The sequence below is a fragment of the Amblyomma maculatum genome, chromosome 1 (genome assembly GCF_055883805.1).
Source record: "Amblyomma maculatum isolate TAMU_Amacu chromosome 1, ASM5588380v1, whole genome shotgun sequence".
NCBI lineage: Eukaryota > Metazoa > Arthropoda > Arachnida > Ixodida > Ixodidae > Amblyomma > Amblyomma maculatum.
This window is the reverse complement of record NC_139344.1, coordinates 426,728,002-426,754,341: the sequence shown is the minus strand read 5'-3', so window position 1 is coordinate 426,754,341 and position 26,340 is coordinate 426,728,002. Positions and strand designations below refer to the sequence as shown.

Below are 26,340 nucleotides of genomic sequence, written 5' to 3'. Positions count from 1 at the left end.
AAACGAAGCTGGCCAGGACGACGAGAGAAGGTCGCACCACATACGCGATGGCGCTCGCCCCACGCAGACTGCGTCATGCGTACTACAGTTCGCGCCTTTCACCGCAGCCTCGATGAAATCGGGGCCCAGTGACACCAATGTGGGCACTTCGCTTAGCCCAGGTTCTAAGGCGACTTGTACCTACGCTTCGATTAAGGCGGAAATCAGACAGGAGCTCTCCACTAAGGCATAATCCAGCGCAGAGCTTCGTTACTTAAGCACGTGATAAACATACTGTGCCAAGGAGGCAGAGGGAGAATAACGCGCGCGCACGCTTGGTCGCGCACGACGAGCGCGTTTCTCCTCGCTTTCTGCAAAGTGTTTTTCTCTTCAGCTCCGTCGAGCATTCTGGTTCGCGCACCAAGGCGATTGCCCCCCACCACCACCACGTTGAGAGAGGAGCCGCTCTCCAGAGAGATCCGGGTAGCGCACCGGCCGCCGCCGCCGTAGTGGTAGTACAAGTGCAGCGTCCGACGGCATCCTGGTTGTGCCTCCATCCCTCGCACACAGTTTTATTGCTTTTCGTTTCTCTTCTTGTTGCGCACTCCCCCGTACCTTCGCGGCGGCTCCTTCGAGAGGGGCGCACACCTCTGCTGCCCTTCCTCCTCCTCCTCCTCCTCCTTGGGTATGCGCGGCTCGTGCGCTCCGCGGGGCCCGCGTATCCGGTCGGCGTGCCTCTCTGCCGGACCCCAGCGAACCACACCGATCCTCCTCCGGCAGCCGGTTGCGGCCAAACAGCTGCGCCCTGGCCAGTGCCTTTGTCAGTGCACGGGATGGCAGCAGCTGATGGACCATTTGTATACGCGGAGAGGAGGGACAACCGACCACCACCCAGCGTGTGATTACGCGGACGGTATCATCTACGAGCTGCTGCTGCATTCCTCCCGGGGACTGAAACGTGGCAAACGGGCTGCTGCGGTTCACGACCGTTGCGCGCGCAGGAGACGCTCGAACGTTTTGCTACGCAACACGCACCGAAACGTTCCAGAAACGCGGTGACGTCGTGACTGGACAAGCTTTGGCGGATTCCACGTCCCCTGGAACTTGCAAACGCATCGAAATGTAGCCGCCTCGGCCGTACAACTCGTGGCTTCCTGCCTGGCATTCCAACTATGTCTCAGGCGCTACAAGCAATGGGGCATATCCATGCATGGCCACGTGACTTACTCACACACACAAACCAGCGTCTAATTTCGAAGGAGCGCGAAGCTTGCGCATCCGACCAGTCAGTGTTAACCATTCCTACGTGATTATCACGACGAGGAAACGGCCGATATTCTGGATCACACCACGAACCAACATAAATTCAGCCACTGACACATGAGTCGAGGCTAACCTCTTGCGGCTAATCAATCTTCAGAAAGGAATCATTCTATTCCAGACAGACAAGCAACATCATCATCATCATCAGCCGGGCTATATCCACTGCAGGGCGAAGGTGCCTCCTATATTCTTCCAATTAACCCCGCCCTATGCTAGCTGCATCCACTTGAACCCTGCGAGCTCCCTAACTTCACCTGTCCACCTAATGTTCTGCCGCCCCATGCTACGCTTTCCTTCCCTTGGAATCCAGTTTGTTACCCTCAGCGACCATCGGTTATCCTCTATTCGCACTACATGGCCTGCCCACGCCCATTTCTTCTTCTTCTTTTTGATTTACACCAGAATGTCATTAACGCTAGTCATTTCTCTGACCCACTCTGCACGCTTCCAATCTCCAAGCAACAAGATCTGCGTAATAAGTACGCCTTCGTCGCAGTTCAAACACGCCACCTTTTCACTTACTCAAGCCAAGGAGGAGCACGAACAAGACAGGGAGGATGAGTACGAAGATGAACAAACCGCTGACTGCAGCCTGCGTGTCGGAGGGTTTCTCAGGGGGAATACGCTTTAAATAGTGCATTCGACAAGATGCGAATAACACCACATCCTGAACCAACGCAGCGGCATTTCATCTTTAAAGGCAAACATCAAGATGTGAAACTATAACCCTTCCGTAATTATAAAATGTAATGTGGTAACGGTACACTGACTTCGACCAACACCTTCAGCCACCACCCTACCCGCCGCCGAAAGGCGCTTACACTTGCGCTGGCAAAACAAGACAGGAAAGGCAGCGAGTCGGGCCTCTGTGATTCCGCGGCACAGCATAGTCGTGCCTGAAGATCGCGGGGAAGAGCCCAACAATCTCACACACAAGAATCGATTCGTCTCTGGCATATAACAATTGAATGACACCGCCAATCGCATTTAATTGAACGATTAGGCTATCAAACGGCTGAAGAGAAAGTAGCGGCCCCGGCAAGGCTGGTAAGGGCGAAAAATGCTTCTGTGCGTTAACTGACCACACGATCTACGATCTACAGTGGCAAAGACCCGCCTCCTTGTCTTTCTTGCTTAGCCTTGGCTGCAGTGCCACAGAAATTTGACTATACGAGTATAGTCAAAGCATGATTAATGACCTGTATGTTGGCAAAAAAAGAATGGTACGCCTAAAATTAATAATATGCAGAAGATTAAAGTAACGTTAAACAGCCCCGGGAAAGAACAAGAGTTTACAATAATAGCGAGGCGCTGGAAGTGGTAGGAGAACAAGCCTACTTAGGATAGGTAGCAAGGATCAAATCCGCACCACGAAAGGGAAATAACCGGGAAAATCAGAGTAGGATTGAGCGCATTAGGCAAGTACTCGCTAATCAGGACGAGCAGCTTACCAGTATCCTTCAAGACGAAAGAAGTGAGCAGAACGTACAGTGAAAGTTCCAGTATAATCCGAAGAGGCTGCAAAAATGCAGTCACGGGGTGCAGGTTTGGCGGGAAAAAAAGAATAAAAACAAAATATTTGGCTTTGCTCACTGCCAAGTCCGCTCGCGTTCGTTCGAGCATGGTGAAATATGCACGCCTGCTCTCTCTCCTCCAGGCTTTTTCGTCGAACTGGCTCACCGCTGTCTTTCTTCCAACCAGCATGCCATAAACTTCGGCCCATGACTGTACACGTAAAACTCGCCGAAGCTGTATGTGGGCACGCTTTTAGCCGCGAAGCATGGAGCGCCGTCGTGTCGCTTGCACGCGCAGCAACCTTCCCACACGCTCACGTAACCGTTGGTCTAGCGATTATATGTGCGTAAAAAAGAAAAAGAAAGACTAAACGTGGCAATGCTATCCGCGAAATGAGCGCTTGTCTTGCCGCACAGCAATACACAGGAGCAAGCAGCAATGAGCATTCGAAGCTCGCCATCTGTCAGGCATTCCGGAAGACTCTCTCAACATCCCCGTCCATAGCGCACATGCGAGCGCGACGCCAGTTTCCGCGAACCAGCCGCTGCTGCGCCACAGCTTCCAGGACGGGACGAGTCACCTGACGTCACCGGCATGGCGGAGTACGCAGAAATGGCTCGAGACAGCGGAAAAAAACACCACCACCATCTCGTGGGGGACGAGTTATGGGAAGCAAAGCACGTCTGCGCCAGCGGAACATTCCGCTCCGCTCCTGTACTCTGTGGTTAAAGCTGCAACGGAGGCGGTCACCAGGGCTCGCAATGGCATTATGTCTCGATTCTTGAGCGAGCCGCGCCCGAAGAGGATAGAAGGGTGTTCCGCATCTCTCTTCCTACATGGCATCTCTCCAACCCTCTTTCTTTCTTTCTTTTATGTGAAGGAATTGTTATGGTCATTTCGCCAGGCCTAACCTCTGCCTAACCGTTAACCTAACCTAAATGTTAATGCTTTTATTTTCTTACTGCATTAGACTGATCCATTTCCTATATAGCATTTCTCGATTAACATTAATCTTCTCAGACCTCCTCCTATTTTTTTATGTCCTAACCCAAGTGGGGCAGCAACAACAGGCGTCGGATAAGTCTACGAATTTTGCCCACATGATTTCAGCTCTGAATTGTAGTTAAAACCAACAAACGGTTTAAGACAGAGGTTTCTTCTTCAGTTTCATCAGTCATTCCGGAAAGAGTACATACGCCGCCTTGGACAGCATTTCATTCTACCTAACAAACGTCCTAACCAACACTCAGTAGCTAAGACTTAACTCGTGATAGGCGAACATTACAAACCACCTGGTATCCGACGCTCCGTTTGCTTCACTTCGATGCTATATGAAAGGGAAACACTGAATATACCAGCTCTCTTTTGCTCATCTCAATACTTCGGCGAGCACTTTTGGCTTGTGCTTCCAGAAATTCAGAGGTATCACCAGCCCCCGTTTGCTTTAATTGTTTCAATTGTAGTAACCACTAGCCTGTAGACGAGAACGCTGAAGCAAATGTTTCGAAACGTACAGCAAGGCATCGTAATCAAGTTTGCAATGAACAACGCCGCGAAGGAAGAAGGCGGAAGGGAGGTTCGACGACAGCAGCACGGAACAGCTTTCCCCTCCGCAAGCATACGAGCGGCACTCCCGTTACAAGCATGACTGGCAACTAAATAATATTACGGCATGACCACACATCTGATGGGACAACTGCAGAATTTACCCTCGCCTATTACGGCAATCCCGTTACTCTAACACGATGCGAAAGATGAGAAGATACACCTAAGGAGAGCCCAGTGGGCGTACGCAGTTGGCCTGCGGGACCTCGCCGCATGCTACGCTCATCAGGTCCGCCGCACGTCTGGCGGACACAGCGCCTTTGGCGACGCACCAACTCGAGGGAACATCGCCGCCAAACGCTTCCGATAAGCCTCCCAAATTCCAGTTTGAGAATAAAAGAGGCAAGCAGCCGGAGCGGGCAAGCACCGTGACGTCAGCGAGTGGGAGGGGAACTGGCAGGCATCCGCTTCAAGAACCGCGCTGGCGGCGTTGGCGTGAACAGCCCGGCAGCGATCATCATCCAGCCGACTCCGGGAAAAGACCTCGAGACGGCCTTCGCTCCGCAGAGGAATATCCCGCGAATGTTCCATGCGTCGACACCGAAGAATTGAACATACAACAGCGCCCGTCTGGCACGCCACAACACACGCTCGCTTGTTCTCAGAAGACAAAGCCGGCGACAAGCGGCAGTCTTGTGCAACGCGAAGCCCCCTGAAATACTTTAGCACGCAAGATTACCTCGCCGGGTCTACCCTCCACCGTCTAGGACACAAGACAAAGGAGAGAGAGAGAGAGAACTTTATATAATGCAAAAAATAAAAATAATCTAGAGCTCCCGTGGTTGGGTCCTCAGTCCAGGACTCCCGCGGCCTTTGCTGCCCTGCTGGCCCTTTCAATTAGCCAAAGCTGGTCTTTCGAAGACAAAGGGGAGGATCGAGGTACACCTCCGCAAGGTACATACCAACACTTTTACCAACCCACGAAGACTACACGCTATAGATCCAGAGTCATTTGACTCACAATGCAAATTCTGTGGGGAGAAGGCGGACCTGTACCATATGGTGTGGGCCTGCCAGCGAAATCAGGCTATCATCATTAATAACCAGCCAACGCAGGAGGGGTGGGAGGCAGCTCTGACCAGCTAGGACGCAAGGAGTCAAAAAGAACTGGTCGAAAGAGCGCGGACAGCAGTCTACGCCAATGGGATTCCGGAATAAGGACTCCAACCGCCGCTACAACATCCTAAACATTTTAATTAAAATATTTTCACCACCACTCCCTCCCACTGCTCCTCCAATCTTCCTCCATCTGCATGTTCGACGATCTTACTGACTGTGGAAGGGGGGGGGGGGGGGTGCACTTGCATCGACGCAGGTGTGAGTCGCGTGAATGTGTATTCGTCCCATTGGCGCGTCTCGTGCACGACATAAGAACACGACGGCGCGGGTGCGTGCGAGACGCTATTTCGCTCTTTTCATTCCGCTTTTCTTTTTCTCTCATTGTCCTTCTTTGCTTCCCCTTCGTCGGGGTCGCGTGCAAGGGCGGCGACCATGAAACCGGAACCACGGCGGTGGCAGTTAGTGACGCACGCGGAGGGTATCCCCAGCGCTGCGACGACGACGAACGCGGTGACGGGGAAGAGAAGGAGGCGCCACTTCGCTGGGAAAGCCCGCTTCTCAGGACGTGCCGCCGATGTCTCCTCCGCAACTGCGCGCTTCTTTTCCACTCGTGGCTCGTTTTCCCTTTCTGTAGAGCTTTGCTGGATTTGACAACCTACCACTTTGCTTTCACAAACGGTACTCGTGTGATGCGCGATGTCAGGACACGTTAGAGATTTATTTATTTATTCAAATACCCTAAAGGCCCTTCGGGGAGGGTATTACATAGGGGGGACACACGAAGCGCTTTGATAACACTTAGTTCAAGAACAGACAATAGAAACAAAATACGAACACCATTTTAGAAGTAAAGTTGGACAACACTAGATCGCAAATGGAAAAGAGTAAAATTTCAAACAGTTCAGATTAATGATAGAAAAAAAAAAACTGCTTACAGCGCGGATTAAGAATACAAAAACATCTGAAAGAAGGTGGTGGTATTCGAGGCAGCACAAAAGAAGGATTATTTACTCTCTTATTTACTATAACCAGGTAGTAGACATCGTTACGAGGCGCTTCACTACGGCACTTCATGATTTACCTTCTTTCATCTCTCCACCCAGGGCGCCGAGGATCCTACTGCCGGCAGATGACTGTTTCTTAATTTACTTTTCAGTCAGTTACCTTTGGCCCATGGGATGACGCCCCTGCGTATATTCCACTGATCACCTTAAAAATAAGGACCCCTCATGTAATGTCCCATCTGGGGGCCCTTCAGGTTCTAATAAATAAAAAAAAAAAGAAAGAAAAGAAGCCTTCCCCAGAACTTTCCTTGGCTGGGCGGCTGTTAGTTTCTTTATTATGCGCCCAAATGCGAGAGAGTTAATACGGTTTGCTACTCTGTCCTCTTATCAGATTTGAACCTTCTTCCACAGCTTTTGTCATTCTCTTAATGCACGGCGAGAAGGAACTGGAAGTGGTATCGAAATTGGAGGACAATGTCATCGGTCGGCCGTAGAAGCATTCTAAACTAATCACAACATAAAAACGGAAGTTTGCGCCGGTTAAACCACACATCCGACCTTGAGCTTAGTTAAGCATGACTACACATCAGCCTGCGCAGAAGTGCAGACTCGTATCGGCACGCACCTCATCAATGGCGAGACTTCAAGCGCCAGCGAAGCAGCTGTAACAGCCGTGTTTACATGAAGGCGACAGTAGCGCATCGTATCGCATCGCATTTCGTAGCGCCTCACGGTAATGCGATTAGACAGCGTTTACATGTAGCGCATCATCTCTAGCGTGGTGGTGGCGGAACGCGACACGATTGAGAGGGGTAAGTCGACTTACCCCTCTGAATCCAGCCCTGCTTGGCGCATTAATGCGAGTCGCTTTCCTAGCGCATTACCCCTGTTTACATGAATGCGATGCGCTAGGAACCGGTTGCGATGCGATGCGATGCGATGCGATGCGCTAGCTGTCGCATTCATGTGACTCCCCGCCCAGTCACATGGCATCAAAGCGGAGAGCCTCCGAGCGAGTGCCGCAACTGCGAGCGTCTCTGCGCAACGGATCACGATGAGTGATGTCACTGGCCACGCCTCCGCTCCGGCGGATTAAGGTGGAACACGAGATTGGCTTTAGGAGCCGCAGAGCTAACAGCAAAGAAAAACCGTAATGCGGCTATAACTGCATTATGAAAGATTCAGCAAAAGCTGCTGCGGTATTTTCTTTTCGCGGTAATTTTGGGTGAGGAATCTGAAAGCAACAAGCGTAATTATATAGTTACAGAGCTCTCTCTTTCAGTTTCGTGCAGCATTAGTTCTTTGACTTGCACTCCTCCCCTCCGCTGCGCTGGGACGGATGGCCGTTCCAGCATCCGAGGACGCGAACGGAGCTTGCTAAACCCCCTCAATAAACGAATAGTTCGTTGAGGGACTTTGGAGCATGTCACATTCCTCTTCGCTCTCGCCTTACCCTCCTTCCGCGGTCCCCGCCCCTTAACGCATTCCTAGGATGCCGCCACCTGCTTTAGAGCAATCACTTTCTAGGTGGTTTCCCTTGCAGCCACCCTCCATTCACGCTTTTTCGCTCTCGCCATTTCTCTTCTTCCCATGACAGCCGCTGCCAGGTTGAGCGTCCCTTCGCTCACGACATACCCTCCTCCTCCTGGAAGCCTCTTCAAGATGATGTCTTTTTTATTTTTTTTTTTTACTTAAAATAAAATCTTTTCGCTCCCTCTCCCGGATACCATGGGAATTGCCAGCGGACCAGCGCGTAAGAACCGGGGGGAGCGCATATGCGCAGCCGAGTCCTCAAGCACACCGTCGCAGGAATTCAAGCTCAGAACCGCTCACTGACGCGGACATAACCGAGTGCTAAAGAAACACAACGAGGAACATTATCACCAGCCCACGAAACGCTCGATAAGACCGACGACGACGCCTGGCACTAGCTACAGACCCTGGCCCCTCCTCTTCCTACGCAATACTCCGAACAGTGTCCGCAGCGCGACGATCCTAACACTATGCATCGGAGTCTCCAAACTCACCAAGAAATCAAACCATCACCCTTCATTCCTCTCCTGGATTGAGGACGGGGTCCTGGACAAAGGACTGCGGCTACCACGACCGGCTAGGAAAAATTGGAAACAAACGTTTTAAGACTTCCAAAAGCCCTTCCTAGAGCAGCACGATGCGTTACTTCAGCTAAAAGTGCCCGGACAACGAGGTTTTCTTGCAAACCGTATGAAGTCATTATATGACATCTCTACAGGCGAAAAGGTGACAAACCTCGGGGGGCAATGGTTCTCCTTTCCCAATGGATTAATCTGAGGCATATAGAGATGTGAAGTGAGGGCTATACAGCGCGATAAAAAAAAAAAAAGAAGAAGAAAAACGCCGTTGGCTCGCTGCTTGTGACAAAGACGGAGCCTGTACGGCACCAACTAAATTTTCCCATACTTTTCACACTGTCGATCCCGTCGATTTGCATTCATGTCACCACGTGCTGTGCTAGCGCCCTTGGTTTCAGTCGGTTTCCATCTCCTTTGCTGAGCGTGGTATACAGTCGGCCCCAGAATTATAGGGAACACGCTCCGGTGCGGATGTACTCACGCGCGCAAGTTATGTCCCGATTTTGTGCCACAATTTTTCTTTTTCTTTTCGCAACACCAATCGCTGCAAGAAATGGCATAGCAAAGTAAGGCTAATCCAGCACGTGTGCGTCCAATAACATCGTCGCCGGAAGGAGTGTTCCGATTTCTATTGTCCTGCGCGCCACAAATACACCGCTCATTAATTTCTCTCCTCTCTGTCAAGGCTAAACGCGAAAAAAAAAGAAAAAAAAAGCCAAGCTTTTCATTTTTACTGTCCTTTTCGCTAAAGAGTGTGTGTGTGTATGTGTGTGTGTGTGGGGGGGGGGGGGTAATTCCGGTTCAGTTTCAACTTTCCCACAAACAAGGAGTTGATTTTTTTCCCTTTGGTTTTATGTGCTTCTGTTTCGACGTCGCAGCGGCGAGGGAAGACGAGCCCGCACTGGACCCCAAAGCAAGCGGAGTAGGCGCATAGGAACAGGGTGAAGAAACGGCGCAAATCCGGCAGCAGCACGACCAGCGCGGTGCTCAATCTCAATCGAGTCACGATGCGACTGGGGCTACACCGTGCGCTGCCGTCGCCCGCGTCCTCCTCGCTATCACAAAGGTAGGCAAGCGACTGGAACGTGACGAAGCCGTAAAAGTACTCGTGAAGACGAGGGCGCAGCCACCAGGTTCGCGAAGCAAAAGATGCACATTGGTCGCTAATGTGGCGCGCGTGGCGGTGGCTATCCTGAGACCGCTACAGGGCAAGTCGCTGGGGGACCGAGAAGGTCGCTTCTGGCGCGGCGTAAAGCCACGGAGACCGGGCAAACATACCGTGACTGCGTCACCACTGGGACGAGCCAGGACACGCGACCGTTCTCGAAGGCCACTCTGTGTTCATCACGCTATACGGTATTGTCCCATGTCACGAGATAAGCCGTCGATGCCGCGGCTGCTGTCGTCACGGGCGAGCGGATCCCGTTTTTCCGCTTCGCAGGGCAGAGTCGTCACTATAACGTCGCGTAGAGTAAAAGAAAGATAAAAAAAAAAAAAAAATCATCCCCTCTGCCTCTAATGAGGAAACGTAAAATGGTTCTCGGTTACTCCAGAGCGTATTGCACTGGCAGAAAAGACGCTTCCGCGACTGCAGATTGCATAAGAATGTCATGATCTTCGTCAGGTGCTCGGTTCGACCGCCTGGTGCAGCAGGGTATAGTTATCGGTTTTTGCGAAGGGCACTACAAGCTTTCCTCCGGTCTGGTATGCGTGCGCAGCGTGGGAAGGTGACCTTTGTTCGAACAGCTTCTTTATACCCGGCCAGTGATCCGTTCCGCCGCCCAGCAGCTTCGAGTCGCCATCGTGCTTTAGTAATAAACATCATCAATTAATTAAGCTCAGTGCACCACCGCGGCTGCGAACACCGTATGCGTTGACTTTCTGCCCGAGAACTCGAAACCAGGCGCCATCAAAGTCAGCAAACTCAGCCACGGGCAGTAAGTAACACGCTGCGTCGGTCGTTGCACACACTACAGCTCCTTCGTGCAGCGTGCTTCACGTAGCTTGAAACGACGACATGACAAAGAAAAAAAAAGAAGAAAGCTGGCAGTTCGCACATGCGCGAAACCGGCGACATACTGTCTGGCGTTGCCTGGTCAAGCTCAAAATCATTATATACATAAATTTTCATAATTCACTTTAGAGCCAACTCCGCTTCCTTACGCTTAAACGGAGAGAAACTCACGATCTATATTTATAGCAACGCGCCACCTACGTGGCCCTCTTTTCCAGTACTTCAGAAAAGCCTGCAAAATATTAAAAAAAAAAAAAAGAGAGAGAAAACGCTGGCGCTCACATTCTGCAAAGCGATGACTCTGTATTGTTCAGAAATTTCACCTTTCAATTAATCACCCTTCCAAATGCATCTTCAGATTTGGGGATTAAGGCTACATCACCGCCGCCTTTACAGGAAAGTGCCGCTCTCAATGCTAATTACGCAGAAAAAAAAATGTACGAGGTTTAACCCTGGTAAACCTATTTAGGCGAAGCGAAAGCGCAGTTTGCTTAGTTTTGAATTAGTTAGGGTTACGTTTAGATGTGGGCAAAAATGGTTCTGCAGCGGTTAATTTGCATAAATGTGCGGCTATGGAGCAGTTGTTGCAGCGATATCAGGATCAGGATACTTGGCGGCACATAGCAAGCGATATAACCACAATAAAGAAGATTGTGCCCACTTTGTGAGCAAACACGTGTCATACAAGTAAATGCAGACCAGAAAGGAAGAGAAATCCTGGAAGCTTTTCTCGTGCATCTTGAAAGACAATATCGTGTGTCAGCAAGCCGAATGTAACCCTTGCCAAAAAAGAATGAAACTCCCCCGAAGCGGAGGGCACCAGTGCGTATGCATTAAGGTAAAAATATCTGCTCGTCCCGTGTTGTTTGCCTATAAAAGATATGTGTTTTAAGTCATAAAGTTCAGTTGTGGCACCTTTTGAAGCGATAGTTTCACTACCGAGGTAAAGCCAAGGTCACCGTGTGCTTCTTATGACCTTCATACAGCTTCGAAGTCGAGATGGATAGATATGTTCTCATCAGAGGTCAATGTCAAGGGCAAAGATAAAACGTCAGCTGACGTGGGATGTGAACAGGTGAGGAGCGTGAGCAGGTGCGTGGCGAGACACATGATCACTAACGTCAAACCTATAGTGTGAAGGTATCGCTTCACACTATAGGTTTAACCGAAACTAAACCACAGCCATTTCTTTTTTCTCATTCTTCGTTCGTGTCGTTAGGGCTAAAATAAAAACATGTTTTCTAAGATCACCAATTAAGCAATAAAAGTTAACAATAATCTGAGGAGCGACCCAAGACGGCAAAGATTATGCCCTTTGACTTCACACGGCAGTGGTGTACCGCAATTTTTTATTATTTCTTTAGTTACTTAAGTCTCAGCTCAAGCTGCGCGAAGCACCCTGTGAATGAAGTGCTCTTTTAAGTTCAAAAGAAGAACTTTTTCCTCAAACCCAACGCAGAACGATGCACAGGGACGTGGGTCGCCAAGGCCCCGGGCGAACACTTGCCCTCGATGGCGCACATTCGTGGCAGGGGACGCCGTGGCGCCCAGCGCAAGTCACAAGACAAGCTGCGGGTGTTGGCGAGTACCAGGACGTGAGCTCACGCGCGTCGCCTCCGAGTTTTGCAATGTGGCCTATCACCCACCGGTGCTCGAAGTGCAGCTGCGGGTGGCGAAACGAGCGCATTTAAATGCGCCTCTATAATGGTCGCCGGCGGCGCAGTGTAGTCCCGGAGAGACAGTCTCGCGAGACGGTCACGCGCGCATTGTTCCGCCAATGGCCGCGCTGGAGGGAGGAGATCTTGGGAACCGTCAAGCATTGCGTTTCCTGTGCGTCATCCGCAGCGGAGTCTGACGTGCGACACGACGGGGAACGTGTCGGGCGGCGTAATATTCCAAAACACGGCCGGCACTATACACACGTTTTCCTCCGGAAACCGCGCGACCTGTGCACGCAAGCACGTGCAGTGCATGGCTAACAACAGGGTGTATTGCGGTTTAATGATATCAGAAACAAGAGGGGGAAAACCAATTTTGTCAAGTAACTCAAATATGTACACCACTGTAGGCTATAGATTCATTACGCCGACCATTTCTGTGTATTCCGACAAGGTGGTACTTTTGGTAAGCAGTAGATATTGCCTCTCACACACCGAAACCATGCATTTGTGCTCCTGGAAACCAAACCTCGGCGTACGTCTTGCTCGGCCTTACGGAACAACGCGTGCTCGCCGTTCTCCATATAAACCAAACTCCCGGGAGAGTTCGGATTATGGGGTTAAAAATCTCGAAGCTGCTAAGCTACGAGGGACGCCGTAGTGGAGGGCTCCAGAATGATTTCCAAAACTTGGGCGCCTTCCATATTGCCTCTATTGAAACGCTGCCAGGATAAGATTACGCATCAGTGGAGCCGGCAGCCGAGCGTCTTAACCACTGTTCCACCACCGTGGGCTCTTTACATGTCTTCTCCACAGTTTCTTTCGACGCGTCAGGAGTGAACGCTCACGGGACATGTAGCATCTCACCCTCCCCTTTGCACGCACAAACAGTCGTGCTCACAAAAACGGCTCGGGTCCACCACTGCCTCTTGCGACGGAGACCACCTTACTGAATTATGCCGAAAGAGGTGCTGCCCTCCTCATCGTAACCGGCGACACGCCCGCGCACTATACCGTTTCCGTCAATGCCAGGCAGGGAAGCAGCCGGAAGGCGCGGCTTAAGTGGAAACTCCACGCTCGACTAAAATACGAAACTTTCAGCCTTCCGTGGCGGAAACTTGGTCGACATCAGGCAGCCAGTGGAAAAATGCGCGGGAGCCGCAGCCCCTCCTCACCTCATGGCCACGTTGCTGCCGTCGATGACGATAGGCCTGAGCGGGTCGTCGGCCGCCTGGGAGGAGGAAGAGCAGAGCGGGTGGTCCACCCTGGAGGCAACCCCCGCTCCGCTGGGGTCGGCACTGGTCTGGTGCTGTTCCCGCGCGCCGAGACGCACCAGCTCGGCGAGCAGCTCGTTCTGGCCCGGCTGAGGTCCGAGCCTCCGAAGCGCCTGCTGAACCTGCCGGCAAGAATGGGGAGGAAAGGGGCACGGTCAAAAACGGGAGGCACAGACATACAGACAGAACAGAACGACAGTTCAGCTTGAACACAATCTCCAGTGACCATTCAAGGCCGCCTGCTTAGCGTACCTCCAGCGACCTGCGTGAGCTCACCTGTGCCTCGGTGTAGCCCAGCTTCACGGCGAACTCGAGCCGGCTGGCGTACTGGGGCCCCGCTGTCACGTACTCGGCGAACTCGGCGCCCAGCGTCTCCGAGACGGTCCGTGAGACGTCCTCGTGCTGCCGCGTGCCTCCGCCGTCTCCCGGGTTGTTCTCGGTGTCCGAATCGTAGCTGGAGTCCTCTGACTCGAGCGTCCTTCGTCGGCGCACCGACTCCGGCCGGCTTGTCGTGGAGTCCACCGAACCCGAGGAGGAGAAAGCGCCGCAGCGCAACGCCGACACCGCGTCGGCCGCCGACACGGACTCGCACGCCGTGGCCAGCAGCTCCTGAAGGTGGGTGACCGCAGGTTAGTGTCATCCACAGAACCGAGTACCGCACAGTTCCAGACGGCACACTCACTTCATTTCGAGAAACGCTTGCTGTTAGCGTTGTACGTTGTACGTTTGCCATCGTGACAAGAACCGGCGGAGAAGGGCACGGCGGGGAAAGGGACGAAACGGGCATGTATGATTTTCCTTCGCAGTTACTGAGTAACCAATGATCTCTAGGAAACTAGCGGTTGTGGCCATGAAAGAGGTCTTCCAGAAACTAAAACTTCCCCGGCTTGCATAAAGAGAGGAGACCTTCCACCGAGCAATTCTCTATGCTTGCGCAATGCCCGCAGGGAATGTTATTCTGACTAATCTCATGACACACACAGAGACATCAACGAACAAGCCGTATGGTGACCCGGAATATCAGGTGAGAGAACAACGTGTTACCTGTTTTCGTTCCGTCTGCGGATTTTTAACGCTTTAACTGTCCCAGCCACCGCGACGAACCAGGTAGCCCGGCTCCCGCAGAGCCAAGGCTTCACGCTCAATCGATAGCGGCAGACGATGAAAGCTGCGTTCGACCTCCGTCCGCCGAGACCGGAGTTGTGCCGCGGAGCGATTGCGCGAGTGATTTAGTATCGGGTTCATTAATTACGACGCTCCGCCGTCAGTTCACTCATGCAGTTCGGCACTCCACGTCCTTTCCTCGGCTCCCTGTCCCGGAAGCGCCTGTCATCACACCCCATCCTGTAGCATCGAGAGGTACCGACATCGTCACTATGTTTGTATTTCTGCCTTCCTGTGCCCCTGGGGCTCACAAAAGCCTGTCGAGTCGACAGAGCGCGAGCTTCGCAGCTGGAATCATTAGCGGGGATCGACAGATACAGGAACTGCCTGGGCTTGTTAAATACTAAAGGACGTTCGGCGAGCACAACAGAGGACGCAGTGAAGGACGCTCAAGGTTGCCAAGCATACTGGCACATCACTCTGAATGAGGGAAGGCCAGCGAGAAAACCGACATTTGCGCGCACGGCGATTATACAGTTTCACTCTGTGGCACAAGCGCTGTACAAGATTGACGCGGCGGTATATATAGCTGGGGCGGACGGTATCAGAAATCAACCAATCGCTCAGCCTGTAAGCTTCGTAGGTGTTACTCACTTTATAAAGGTCCCAGTGGCGACAACGATATGCCTCTAACGGAACAAAATGGCGCACCGCCACACCATCGACTTAGCGGCTGAAATAGTGCGGTCCAGAACAGACTGCGACTGTTTGCTCCACCGGATACGTATACGTCCTCCCAAGAACTTCAGCTCCGGGAAAGGAATCGCGCAAAAGTTTCGTTTTTTTTTTTTTTTTTTTTTTTCGCTGTAATCTGCAAACCATTGACCCCACACGGTTTCATATATAGTTTCATTTCGATGTTTCAGATACGCATTCGCACCGTGTGATTTCTTTTCTTTCACGGACAGACGACACGGGCCGCCATCAGGAACCGTGGGAGGGCACTCTACACTGCACCACATTACGCGACAAGAAACAATCCGCTCGCGCCGGTGGAGTGAGGGAGCGGGGTAGCACAGACGTGATCACCGATATGCTTCGCGTCCGAAGCAAAAACACTCTCCGCGTTGTCTGCCTCGCACCGAACAAGGTGACCAAATTGCCCCGGTAACTACAAGGCGGACTAACCGGTCACGCTCCAGGTGGTGAGGAAGATAACCGAGCCGGGCGTCGTGCACGACTGCAAAACCCCCTTGGCGACTCGGTTGCCATTTTTCACGGCTCGACCGGTTATCGCACGGGCGTCGCATGGTGTCCGGACATCCGCACTGCCGATGTGAGGAACCTAGCTCCTACCGCACGCCCTTCCCAGCGCACTAACATTTTCTTTCTCCACATTTTCGTTCTTTACGATGCAGGGGCGACACTACGGAGAGCTCCGCAGGTTGGACATAGAGGCCCATGTACCGCTGTCACCAGTCAACGACGCTCCATCAACGCGTCGAGTTATTGGTGCCAATGCGCTTCAAAGCAAAACCGACACGCCGAAGCAATAAACATCAGCGTTCAAAATAGTCGATTGCGGCAATCATAAGTGATGCCACCGGGCCACGGTGGAGCAACCGCGGATGGCTTCGGATATGTATAACGCTGCCGCACAGTCGGGGGAAGCCCCCATGCAGCCGCCGCGTATGCGTACGTGCGCGGAATGCTGCACGGAACCCGCGGATAAACGGCACGTGCCGCTTTTCTGCGCGCGTCCGACTGCGACGGCCGCACAACGCGGGGCAGCGAGCGCGCCCGTCCGCGCAGCCAGATGAGCCGCGACGCGTACCACATGTTTTCGTGAAACAACATTCGAGCCGCGTCACGCGGAGTGTACAACCAAAACCCGCTGCCAGCTGACGAGGCCCCAAGAAACACTAGACTCGTCTACTAAACTCGCGGAATCACTGTCCCCGAGCGACTGTGTTCCGTGGGCGACGGCGTGGGAAGCATCAGGGGAGGACTATGTCCTGTGATGAACGTGATCATTCCTGGTTGTGCTGGTGATGAGTGAGGCTGTATAGCTTCAGTAACAAGTTTGCGCAGTACACCGCTGGCGAACTTCTTCGTCACCGGAACAGAATCAGGCAGGCTCGCCGACTTTCATGACAGCTTTCCCACCGAGGTGAGGAGTGAGAGATCGGGATTCGGGAACTGTCCCCCACCCGATTGGAAAGCAAGAACGAACCCGCTAATGTGACGACACACTCGCCCCCTCATGCGAGTTGGAGAGGTGTTGACCAACATATGGACCAACACATTTACGGAGCTCGTGCGGTACGAGGGCCTCTACGAATTCGGAGCTCCGCTGCGGTGGCTTAGAGATCACTCAGATCCTTATACGTACACTGCGCGCGCGCACCTTTGCAACACGCAATCAGTCGGCCTCATTCCGCCGCTTTTCCGATGGAACGTACTCCTCACAACCATCCCCCGGCCGCCCCTGCGCTCCTCCGACCCCGGGGCACCGCGCAAGCCTAGGCCACAGTAGGACGGAGAAGAGGCCGGGAGCGATGCACCGAAGGAGCCAGCACGAAACAACAGGAGGGGCAGCAGGCACGTAGAAGAAAGGGGGGGGGGGGGGGGGGGGGGGGGGGGCACGACTTTCACGGAGTGGCCGCGGAGTAGCAGCCAGGAATCTTCCGCTGCTGCACAGCGCGTGAGCCGAAACTGCACCCCCCCCCCCCCCCCTTTCCCGCCTCTCCAGAGATGTACGGAGAGAAAGTGGTTGCGCCGGCGGTTCCGCGCCCGCAAAACACACACGCACGATGCACGTCACGAGCAGGCACGCACGCTTCTCAGAGAACAACGCACGGTCGGGGGCGAGGCAAGGAAGGAAGGAAGAAGGCGAATAAAACAAGCACCCCCCTCCGTTTCGATGAAGGAACCGTCCGGCCAGGAGCGCGCGGAATTTCGTGCTGCGCGCCGAGAGGTGCGCAACGGCAAGGGGGCGTCGCGATGGGTTTCTCGTGCTCGGAGAGGGGGCATCCGCATCATCATCACGGAGGTCGAAACGAGTTCCCGGCTCTGCGGCCACAGCACGCGCCCTGGACGACGATGTGTTTCCTTCTGTGTGCACGGCCGAGCAGCAGCGAGAAGGGGAAGGCATCGCACGAACCCAAAGGAGCGGCTCTCGGTCCTGCCGTCCGCAGGTTCATGGAGCGCCTGCCGAACGTTCCTTTGGGGGAATGCTGCATGCGGTGGTCATTCCTATCCCTGTATGATCTCAGCTCGAGCTATATTGCAGCATGCATCTGCTGAGGTTCATGGCATTCACCTGGCACAACCAATGATGCATGAGGTTAAACAAACTCTTCCCGTCCGAAACGTAATCGGCAATTGAGAGTTACAGGCTGCCTTACCCCCAGTAATCAACCCCATAAAGTTCAGGAAACAGGCTCACTGAATGAGTCAACCCCACACAATAACGCATTTTCCCTCTTCAGCAGTCGGGCAGCAGAAGTAGTAAACAGCAGAGAGTGCTACCTAACGTCGCTTCACTGCCGAGACAGACACTTTCTACCTCAATCTTAAAAGGCCAAGGAAGCTTTCTGGTGCCGCAATATCAGCGTCATCAAGATTGATTATTTTGCTTTACGAAAAAAAAAAAAAATCCACGGCGTCTTCGTCATACTTCCCATAAATTCTGCAGCGAAAGACGCGTATTCCACGGGGACACAATGAAAGCACAAATAACACAGGTATTCGATCAAGTATATACGCTCGCAGAAGCGATGCAGTGACCAGTGCACTAGATCGTTGACTGAATGCGCGCTCGAAAAGACCGCCCGCATATATACCAGGCACGCCCATCGGGCATCATCATCACCATGATCCGGACTATACCCACTGCAGGGCGAACGTCGCTACCATTAACCCGGTTCTGTGCTAGCTGCATCCACTTATCTCCTGCGAACTTCTTTACCTCATCCGCCCATCTGACTTGCTGCCTCCCCCTGTAACGCTTTCCTTCCCTTGGAAATCAATTTGTCACCCCACACCTACCATTTTCCGTTCTGCGGCTCTCTGCGTTGTCCTCAACTTAAGTAGAACCCTCTTGGTTAGCCTCCACGTTTCAGCCTCATAGGTGAGTACCGTTAAGATGAAGCTGTATACAGTTTCCTCTTGAGTGATACCGGTAAGCTGCTGGATGATACTCTGCGAGCTCTTGCCAAATGCGCTGTATCCCAATCTTCAATTCCCTGCGTGTGTTAACCTGAGGCCGAATCCTATAGAGGCAGACCGGCACTGCACCATTTGGATCCTACGACCGCAAACACAAAGTTGAAACAACCGCGCGGTGATGACAGCCGCTACGCGTGAGTTATAGCCCATAGTTACCATATGTAATGCTTACACAGTTCCTGCGACTATGCTAAACGAGGAAAAAAAGCTCCGCATTCCCAGGCATACAGCTGTCGCGGCAGCTCACGTTCCCACCACTAAAACTACAGACCAGACGAAGCGGTACAGTGTGTTAACGTTCCGAAAGAAAGGAGAAAAAAAAAAAAACGGATTCAGAACTCAAGGCTGACGGCTTGTGCGTAAGCAATGCGGTAATCTGGCCTACCCACTAGAGGACTCAAAAACATGGATTGCAGACCTCGAGGCCCATGGGTCCGGAACGCTACGCACTACAGCAGATCAATGCAGTCGCTCAGAGGGCGGGCGAAGGGGCTTTCGAAGCCCCGAAACAAACTACGCAGTTGCGACATCCTCGTTCGCGCAATGTGTTCTTTTTTTTTATTTTTTTTTAATCGAGCATGAATACTTATCAACTTGCCCAGTTCGAAATTTTTAATTGGCGCCATTCTCTAGTCTGTCAGAGCACTGCACTCACAGTGGCCGCACATCTCGTAACGTGAGAGATAGCCATCAAGTCCGTCCGGCGACGCGTCAGCTCGCCGGATGGAATCAGAGAGAATGAATGACTGAGACATCTTATATGCCTCACGACGCAGCGCTCACAGTGAGCCCACTCGTGAGAGTCATCGATCTGCGGAAACGAGCAAAAAAAAAAAAGATTTCGATGCAAAACGCAGCAGTAGCGTATAGTCGAGCCCGCAACCTTGCGCTACCCCCCCCCCCCCCCCCCGCTCCCCCAGAAAAAAAAAAAAATAATAAAAGGGGTGCTTGACGGAGCGAAAGGTCCCCATCACGGGGTGTTTTACCGTATGTTTGCGCACGCTCAGCCTTGGCGCGTACAGTCCGCCGACAGCTGCTGTCAGCCGAGGTCGGGCGCACTTGGCCTCTCTATTGCTCCCCCCAGCCACCTACGCCGGCATACAAGCGCGTGTAGCTGGCAAGGGAGCAGGGCATAAAACCACGGGTCGCACTAACGAACAAAAAAGCAGGCCTGGACGTAGGAGGAGGCGCGAGATGATAAGAACGCGCTTATGACAAAGATAAGCCAGGGCGCCACGTGCCGGCAAACAGCTGTCGCCGAGGCAGGCTGTGTGCATGACTCTGCTGTATACCTTTTGTGTTTCCCGCGCGCCGGATAATAATAATAATAATAATAATTGTTTCTTCCCGGAAGTTGGCACGTGACCTGAGGTTCCCTGTGCCGTCTGGAAGCATGTTCTTCCGGCAAGGCCTGATGCCCCCAAATGGACACCCAGGCAGGGTTGCGAGCGCACTGAGGGCCTCCGCTCAACCTTGGACAACATACGCACAAACCACCGGAGAACACATTACGCGCCACACATACGAGAGGAAAGGGAACAGAATGGAGCGAAAAAAGAAACGCGCCGCGACCAATTAGCGGCGGCAGGTTTCAAGTGACAACTACCCGGTACGAAGTGCTGAAAGAGTTGCAAGGTAGAGTTGCGTCGCAGTGTTCAAAACAAGCGGTACGCTGAACAGCGGGCACTTAAGGGGGAAACATTCTCGGGAGGACTCGGGTAGGGGGAGATTAGGGCAGGTGCGCGCAAAAGCACCACAGAAGAGAGGTCCGCCGTTTGATTCGGTTGCACTCTTCGCACCACTTCCGTAAGTTCTGTGGCGGTGCCGCAAGCGTGCAGTGCCAGTTCCAGCAGTTCAGGTGCAGCATCGGCACCAGCTGATTCCAAACGAATGGTAGATAGTGCAGGCCGGGGAGTCTGCTAGCCTTAGCTTCGCCAACAAGCTGCGGTCAGCTGTGTGCAACTCGCGTTAGCCGAATTTTGAATTTTAACTTGAATTTTCAAATAGCACATGACAACGATGTTTTTGGTCTGTGCGTTGTAATAAACGGCACTTGTCAACGAGAACACGATCGAGTTCGCCAAGGTAACGGCCACGCGTACTCACAAGAAGTAGACATAAGCATGCGGTGTGATGCATGCTGATTATATACTTCAATCATGACCATGTGCACCAACATGCAGAATAAGATCAATTTTCAAATAGCACATCGCAATGAAGCGTTGACACGAACTAGGGTGCGTGGTAATCATGCGGCAGCTGGCACGAAGCGCAAACAAACTTCGATCACGATTGAAGTCAGCATGAACCATAACGCATGCACGTGCTTACTTGTTAGACATGGTTTGAAGTACGCGTCATTTCTTTGGCGAACACGGGCACCGTTCTCGTTGACGAGTGGAATAACTAGGGTCGCTTCACTGTTTATCACAACACGCAAGCCATCGTCGAGCAAGCTTGTCGTCTGCTTTCATGAGGCGGCTGCAGCTGCACCATTTCGGCACTGACCGCTGAGAAGGTGCACAGTTTTGCTTAACTTCTTGTGAACTCGACCTGAACGACGCCTGCACTTTTTGAAACGAACGGCGTGGTGCAGAGGGCGCCATGTTGCATCGCTGAAACGAATGGCGAAGGGCAGCACTACGTGAACCAGTTCACGTAGTGCAGGTGAAACGAATGGACCAGAGGACACTCCGAGCCAAGAAGTTTCTGGGCTTCCCGCCTCTTTTCTCGCTCTGTAGCCGGGTGCAAGGTACCAGCGAGGATGACCTTTAGAAATCTGTCAGCGCGAAGAGGGATACGTGGGTGTCCGACCTGAAAGGTCCGGCTGTGAGCTGACGCCAACTTGAAAGAAAAATAAAGCTAACGGCAGCCCTATAACGCAGAGCAGTGAGAGACCCATCTGTCAATTTGCAGCCTGGATGATCAGCGTAGTCTCGTCGATCGGACTATAGGAGATGGCTCGGGTCCACGGCTTCCTGGACTGAGGGGGCTGCCCACCTAGCCCGAATATTTCATGAGTGCTCTGAATAAAAGTTTGTCACCCTCTAACGGCAGCACTGCACTCCGCAGTGACTTTGCACAAACGCCGCGACGGTTTTTAGGTACCCTCGAGGACCCTCATCAGGCGCGGTCTTGCGGACAACTCAAGGAAGGGGAACGTTTCTTCAGCTCCATTTACGGGAAAAATGTGGACCAAAGTGGTTTTCCCAATGAGAGTTCATTACCACCGAAGCGGTCGGAAGAGCGTGAATTTCTGCTCTAGCAGTCGACGGTCAAACCTCTCAGTGAATGCTGTTTGCCGGAGGCCGTGGAAAAGTATTAGGCGAGAGGGAGAACGCCGTCGCATGACCAGCACATGTATACCAGCTGTATGGGCGACACCAATAATGAGGCAACAATAAGGCTCAATTTGCACGTGTTCCAAAAGTTCGCTCGCCATCGCCACTCGGTTGCGTGGTCGTCATTTAACAACTTGGGGACCAGCTTGACGCACACTTCCTGCATGTTCAAACTGTCAGTTACGACGTCGAGCACGGTAGTTTTTGGAACAGTGAGAGTCTCTCTACAACCTGCAGTCTCATTCGGAGTTCAAAAGATCACGAACTCAAGGCGCATTTTCGTCACATTTGCTCGTTGATGGCTGTCCCATGACGGGATTCATCACTGACGTTTAGACGCCTTCAGAAGGTATAAACTTGAGAATATGACAAAGCAGAATTTCCCTAGGCTTGCTGAATCGTTTGGTAGGCCTTGAAAAGACCAATACACGCCTCTCACACAGACCACGTCCGGTCGCCGCCTCTTGGACCGGCTACATATCAAATACGATTACCACATTGAGGAAAGGGTGAGAGTGCCAGAACCCTGGAGACGCGCCCTCCGGGTCCGACCCCTTCCCCGCAACATGTCCAAAGAAGACCACAGCGGTCGCGGCCAAGCGCGCGCGGAAGCGTTGGAGCGACACCATGGTCACCAACAACACGTGCATTACGTTGACGTTGCCGGCCCACACCACGGGGGGTGGTATAAGGCTGCAGTCGTACACAGCACGAACACAGTTAACGGCCTAACATTCAAAGCCTATACAGCACAAAGCACGCGAAGATAGTTATTGCTCTGGCTCTCAGTATTCCCAAGTCGAAACACATCATCACCGACTCGCGAGAGGCCTGTCGGAACTATGGGCTGGGGTAGGCTCCCCCGCTTGCCCGGCGTATACTATAATCTAGCCACCGATACATAGACCCAACTCCGCATAACCTCATTTGGGCACCTGGTCACCAGGGCCTCAAGGCAAACGAACAGGCCCATGAGGCCGCCCACGAACTCTCTACCTGGGCTATCTCCCTGCCCTTGGAAGCCTACTCCCAATCAGACAATCTGGCCCTTACAAGACATCACCGATTACTACAAGGAGGAGCACAGGGGCTACCCGGCCCCTTGTAAGGGAGTGGATCGCGCTGACGAGTGCCTCCTCATCAGAAATTTTACCAATACTGTACTGTGCCCGGCGGCGCTTAAACATTTCAACCCATCCTTTGATGGTGCGTGCCAGTACTGTGGGGAGGTGGCTGACACCTTCCACATTGTCTGGGCGTGCTAATCAAACCCATCCATTCCTCCCAAACCCAATCCCACCAGAGAGGACTGGCAGGCGGCCTTGCTCGGTGGTAAAAAACATTTAATTTTAAAAATGAGAGTGTGCGGCTGTTACGACTTCAAGGCTCAAAAGGCCTTGGTTCAACGGACGCGGGCGGCGTTGCTTGCCATTGGGCCCCGGAATAGGGGCTCCACCTAGTATTGTGAGGGGAGGTGTCCGCTAAGGCTTCTCTATCACCTCTCTATAACCATTTAATAGTTAATAAATGTTTTAACCACCACCACCACGTCGTGACATAGAGTGTCAGTAGGGGGATCCTGACGCTGCCAGAACTTTGAGCAGAATGCGCTTAGCAGTTATGAAAAGCTTAAAGTCCACCTCACCCAACCCAGCCGACCGTTGGCAGGGCCGATAGCAGCACCCGGAAAATAATAAAAGAAAACTGTTGAGGCAAATTCCAAATTTGCACCACACCTATGCTGATGATATCCCCCTCTGGAACAATAAAGGTCATCATCATCATCATCAGCCTGATTATACCCACTGCAGGGCGAAGGCCTCTCCCATATTTCTCCACTTAACCCGGTTCTGTGCTAGCTGCATCCACTTGACCCCTGCGAACTTCTTAATCTCATCCGCCCACCTAACTTTCTGCCGCCCCCTGCTACGCTTTCCTTCCCTTGGAATCCAGTTTGTTACCCTCAGCGACCATCGGTTATCCTCTCTTCGCACTACATGTCCTGCCCATGTACATTTCTTCTTCTTAATTTCCACTAGAATGTCGGTAACTTGAGTTATTTCTCTGACCCACTCTGCACGCTTTCTATCTCTTAATGTTACCCCTACCATTTTTCGTTCCATAGCCCTCTGGGTTGTCCTCAACTTAAGTAGAACTCTCTTGGTTAGCCTCCACGTTTCAGCCCCATAGGTGAGTACAGGCGAGATGCAACTGTTGTATACTTTCCTCTAGAGCGATACCGGTAAGCTGCTAGTCATAATCTGCGAGTGCTTGCCAAATGCGCTCCATCCCAATCTTATTCTTCTTGTTATTTCCTTTTCATGGTCCGGATCTGCGGTTACTACCTGTCCTAAGTAGACATATTCGCCTACTACTTCCATTTCGCTACCTAATGTAAACTGCTGTTCCTTCCCGAGGCTGTTGAACATTACCTTAGTCTTCTGCATATTGATTTTCAAGCCTACCTTTCTACTTTTTCTGTCTAGGTCATCAATCATTACTTGCAGTTCATCCCCCGAGTTGCTTAGCAAGGCAATGTCATCAGCAAATCGCAGATTACTGAGGTATTCTTCATCTACCCTTATCCCTAACTGCTCCCATTCCAAGTCTCTGAATACTTCCTCTAAACAAGCTGTGAATAGTACTGGTGAGATTGTGTCTCCTTGCCTAACACCTTTCTTTATGGGAATTTTGTTACTTTCTTTATGCAGAACCATGGTTGCTGTGCAGCCACTATATATATCTTCCAGCACTTTCACGTACGGCTCGTCTACCCCCTGATTTCGCAATGCCTGCATCACCGCCGAGGTTTCAGCTGAGTCAAATGCTTTTTCGTAATCAATGAATGCTATGTATAAGGGCTGGTTATAGTCTGAGCATTTTTCTATCACCTGATTGATGGTATGGATATGATCGATAGTAGAGTACCGTTTCCGAAACCCTGCTTGATCCTTTGCTTGATTGCAGTCTAAGGTTGTCCTGATTCTATTAGTGATTACCTTAGTAAATACCTTATACGTAACAGACAGTAAGCTGATTGGTCTGTAATTTTTAAGGTCCTTAGAGTCCCCTTTCTTGTGAATGAGGATAATGTTTGCGTTCTTCCATGGTTCCGGTACCGTCGATGACACCAGGCACTGCGTATACAGGGTGGCCAGTTTTTCTAGCACGATATCACCCCCGTCCTTCAGCAAATCTGTAGTTATCTGATCCTCTCCAGCTGATTTCCCCCTTTTCATAGTTTCTAGTGCTTTCTTGACCTCGTCCTTCGTCACTGGTGAAACGTCTGACTGTTTTTCCCTACCGCCAATCTCATTACGGTCCTGACTACTTTGGCTACTGTAGAGATCTGTATAGAACTCCTCGGCTACTTTGACTATCTTGTCCATATTAGTGATGACGTTGCCCGCCTTGTCCCTTATCGCATACATCTGGTTTTTGCTTATGCCCAATTTCTTCTTTACCGCTTTAAGGCTTCCCCCGTTTTTTACAGCATGCTCAATTTTGTCCATGTTATACTTCCTTATATCGGCCACCTTACGCTTATTGATTAGCTTTGATATCTCGGCCAATTCGATCTGGTCTGTTGGATTGGAAGCTTTCATACTCTGGCGTTTCTTAATCAAATCTTTCGTCTCCTTAGACAGCTTACCGGTATCCTCTCTAACTATCCTACCGCCTACCTCTACCGCGCACTCAGTAATGATATTTCTGAAATTATTGTTCCTTGCCGCTAGGGTAATGTCGCCATCCTCAGTTAGAGCTGAATACCTATTCTGTAGCGAGATCCTGAACTCTTCTGCCCTCCCCCTCACCGCTAATTCGTTGATGGGTTTCTTTCTTACTAATCTATTGCGTTCCTTCTTCAGATTTAGGCTAATTCGGGACCTCACCATCCTGTGGTCACTGCATCGCACTTTCCCGATTACCTCTACATCCTGCACAATGGCGGGCGTTGAACACATTATGAAGTCGATTTCATTTTTAGTCTCTCCGTTAGGACTTTTCCATGTCCATTTCCGGTTCTTCCGTTTGCTGAAGAAGGTATTCATGATTCGTAAGTTATTGCGCCCTGCAAACTCAACTTAGTAACTCCCCCCCCCCCCCCCCCCCCCCCCCCCCG

At 51.9% G+C, this 26,340-nt stretch overlaps 1 protein-coding gene across 1 annotated transcript in view; it reads right to left on the bottom strand.

The window, feature by feature from the left end:
* Positions 1-26,340, bottom strand: part of LOC146209305 (uncharacterized) — a 113,305-nt gene that overhangs the window by 27,465 nt on the left and 59,500 nt on the right. The window contains exons 2-3 of the mRNA XM_084599357.1: positions 13,819-14,151; positions 13,444-13,664 (exon numbers count right to left, since the gene is read on the bottom strand). Of these exons, the coding sequence (XP_084455483.1) occupies positions 13,444-13,664; positions 13,819-14,151 (554 nt within the window). The remainder of the gene's footprint in view (positions 1-13,443; positions 13,665-13,818; positions 14,152-26,340) is intronic.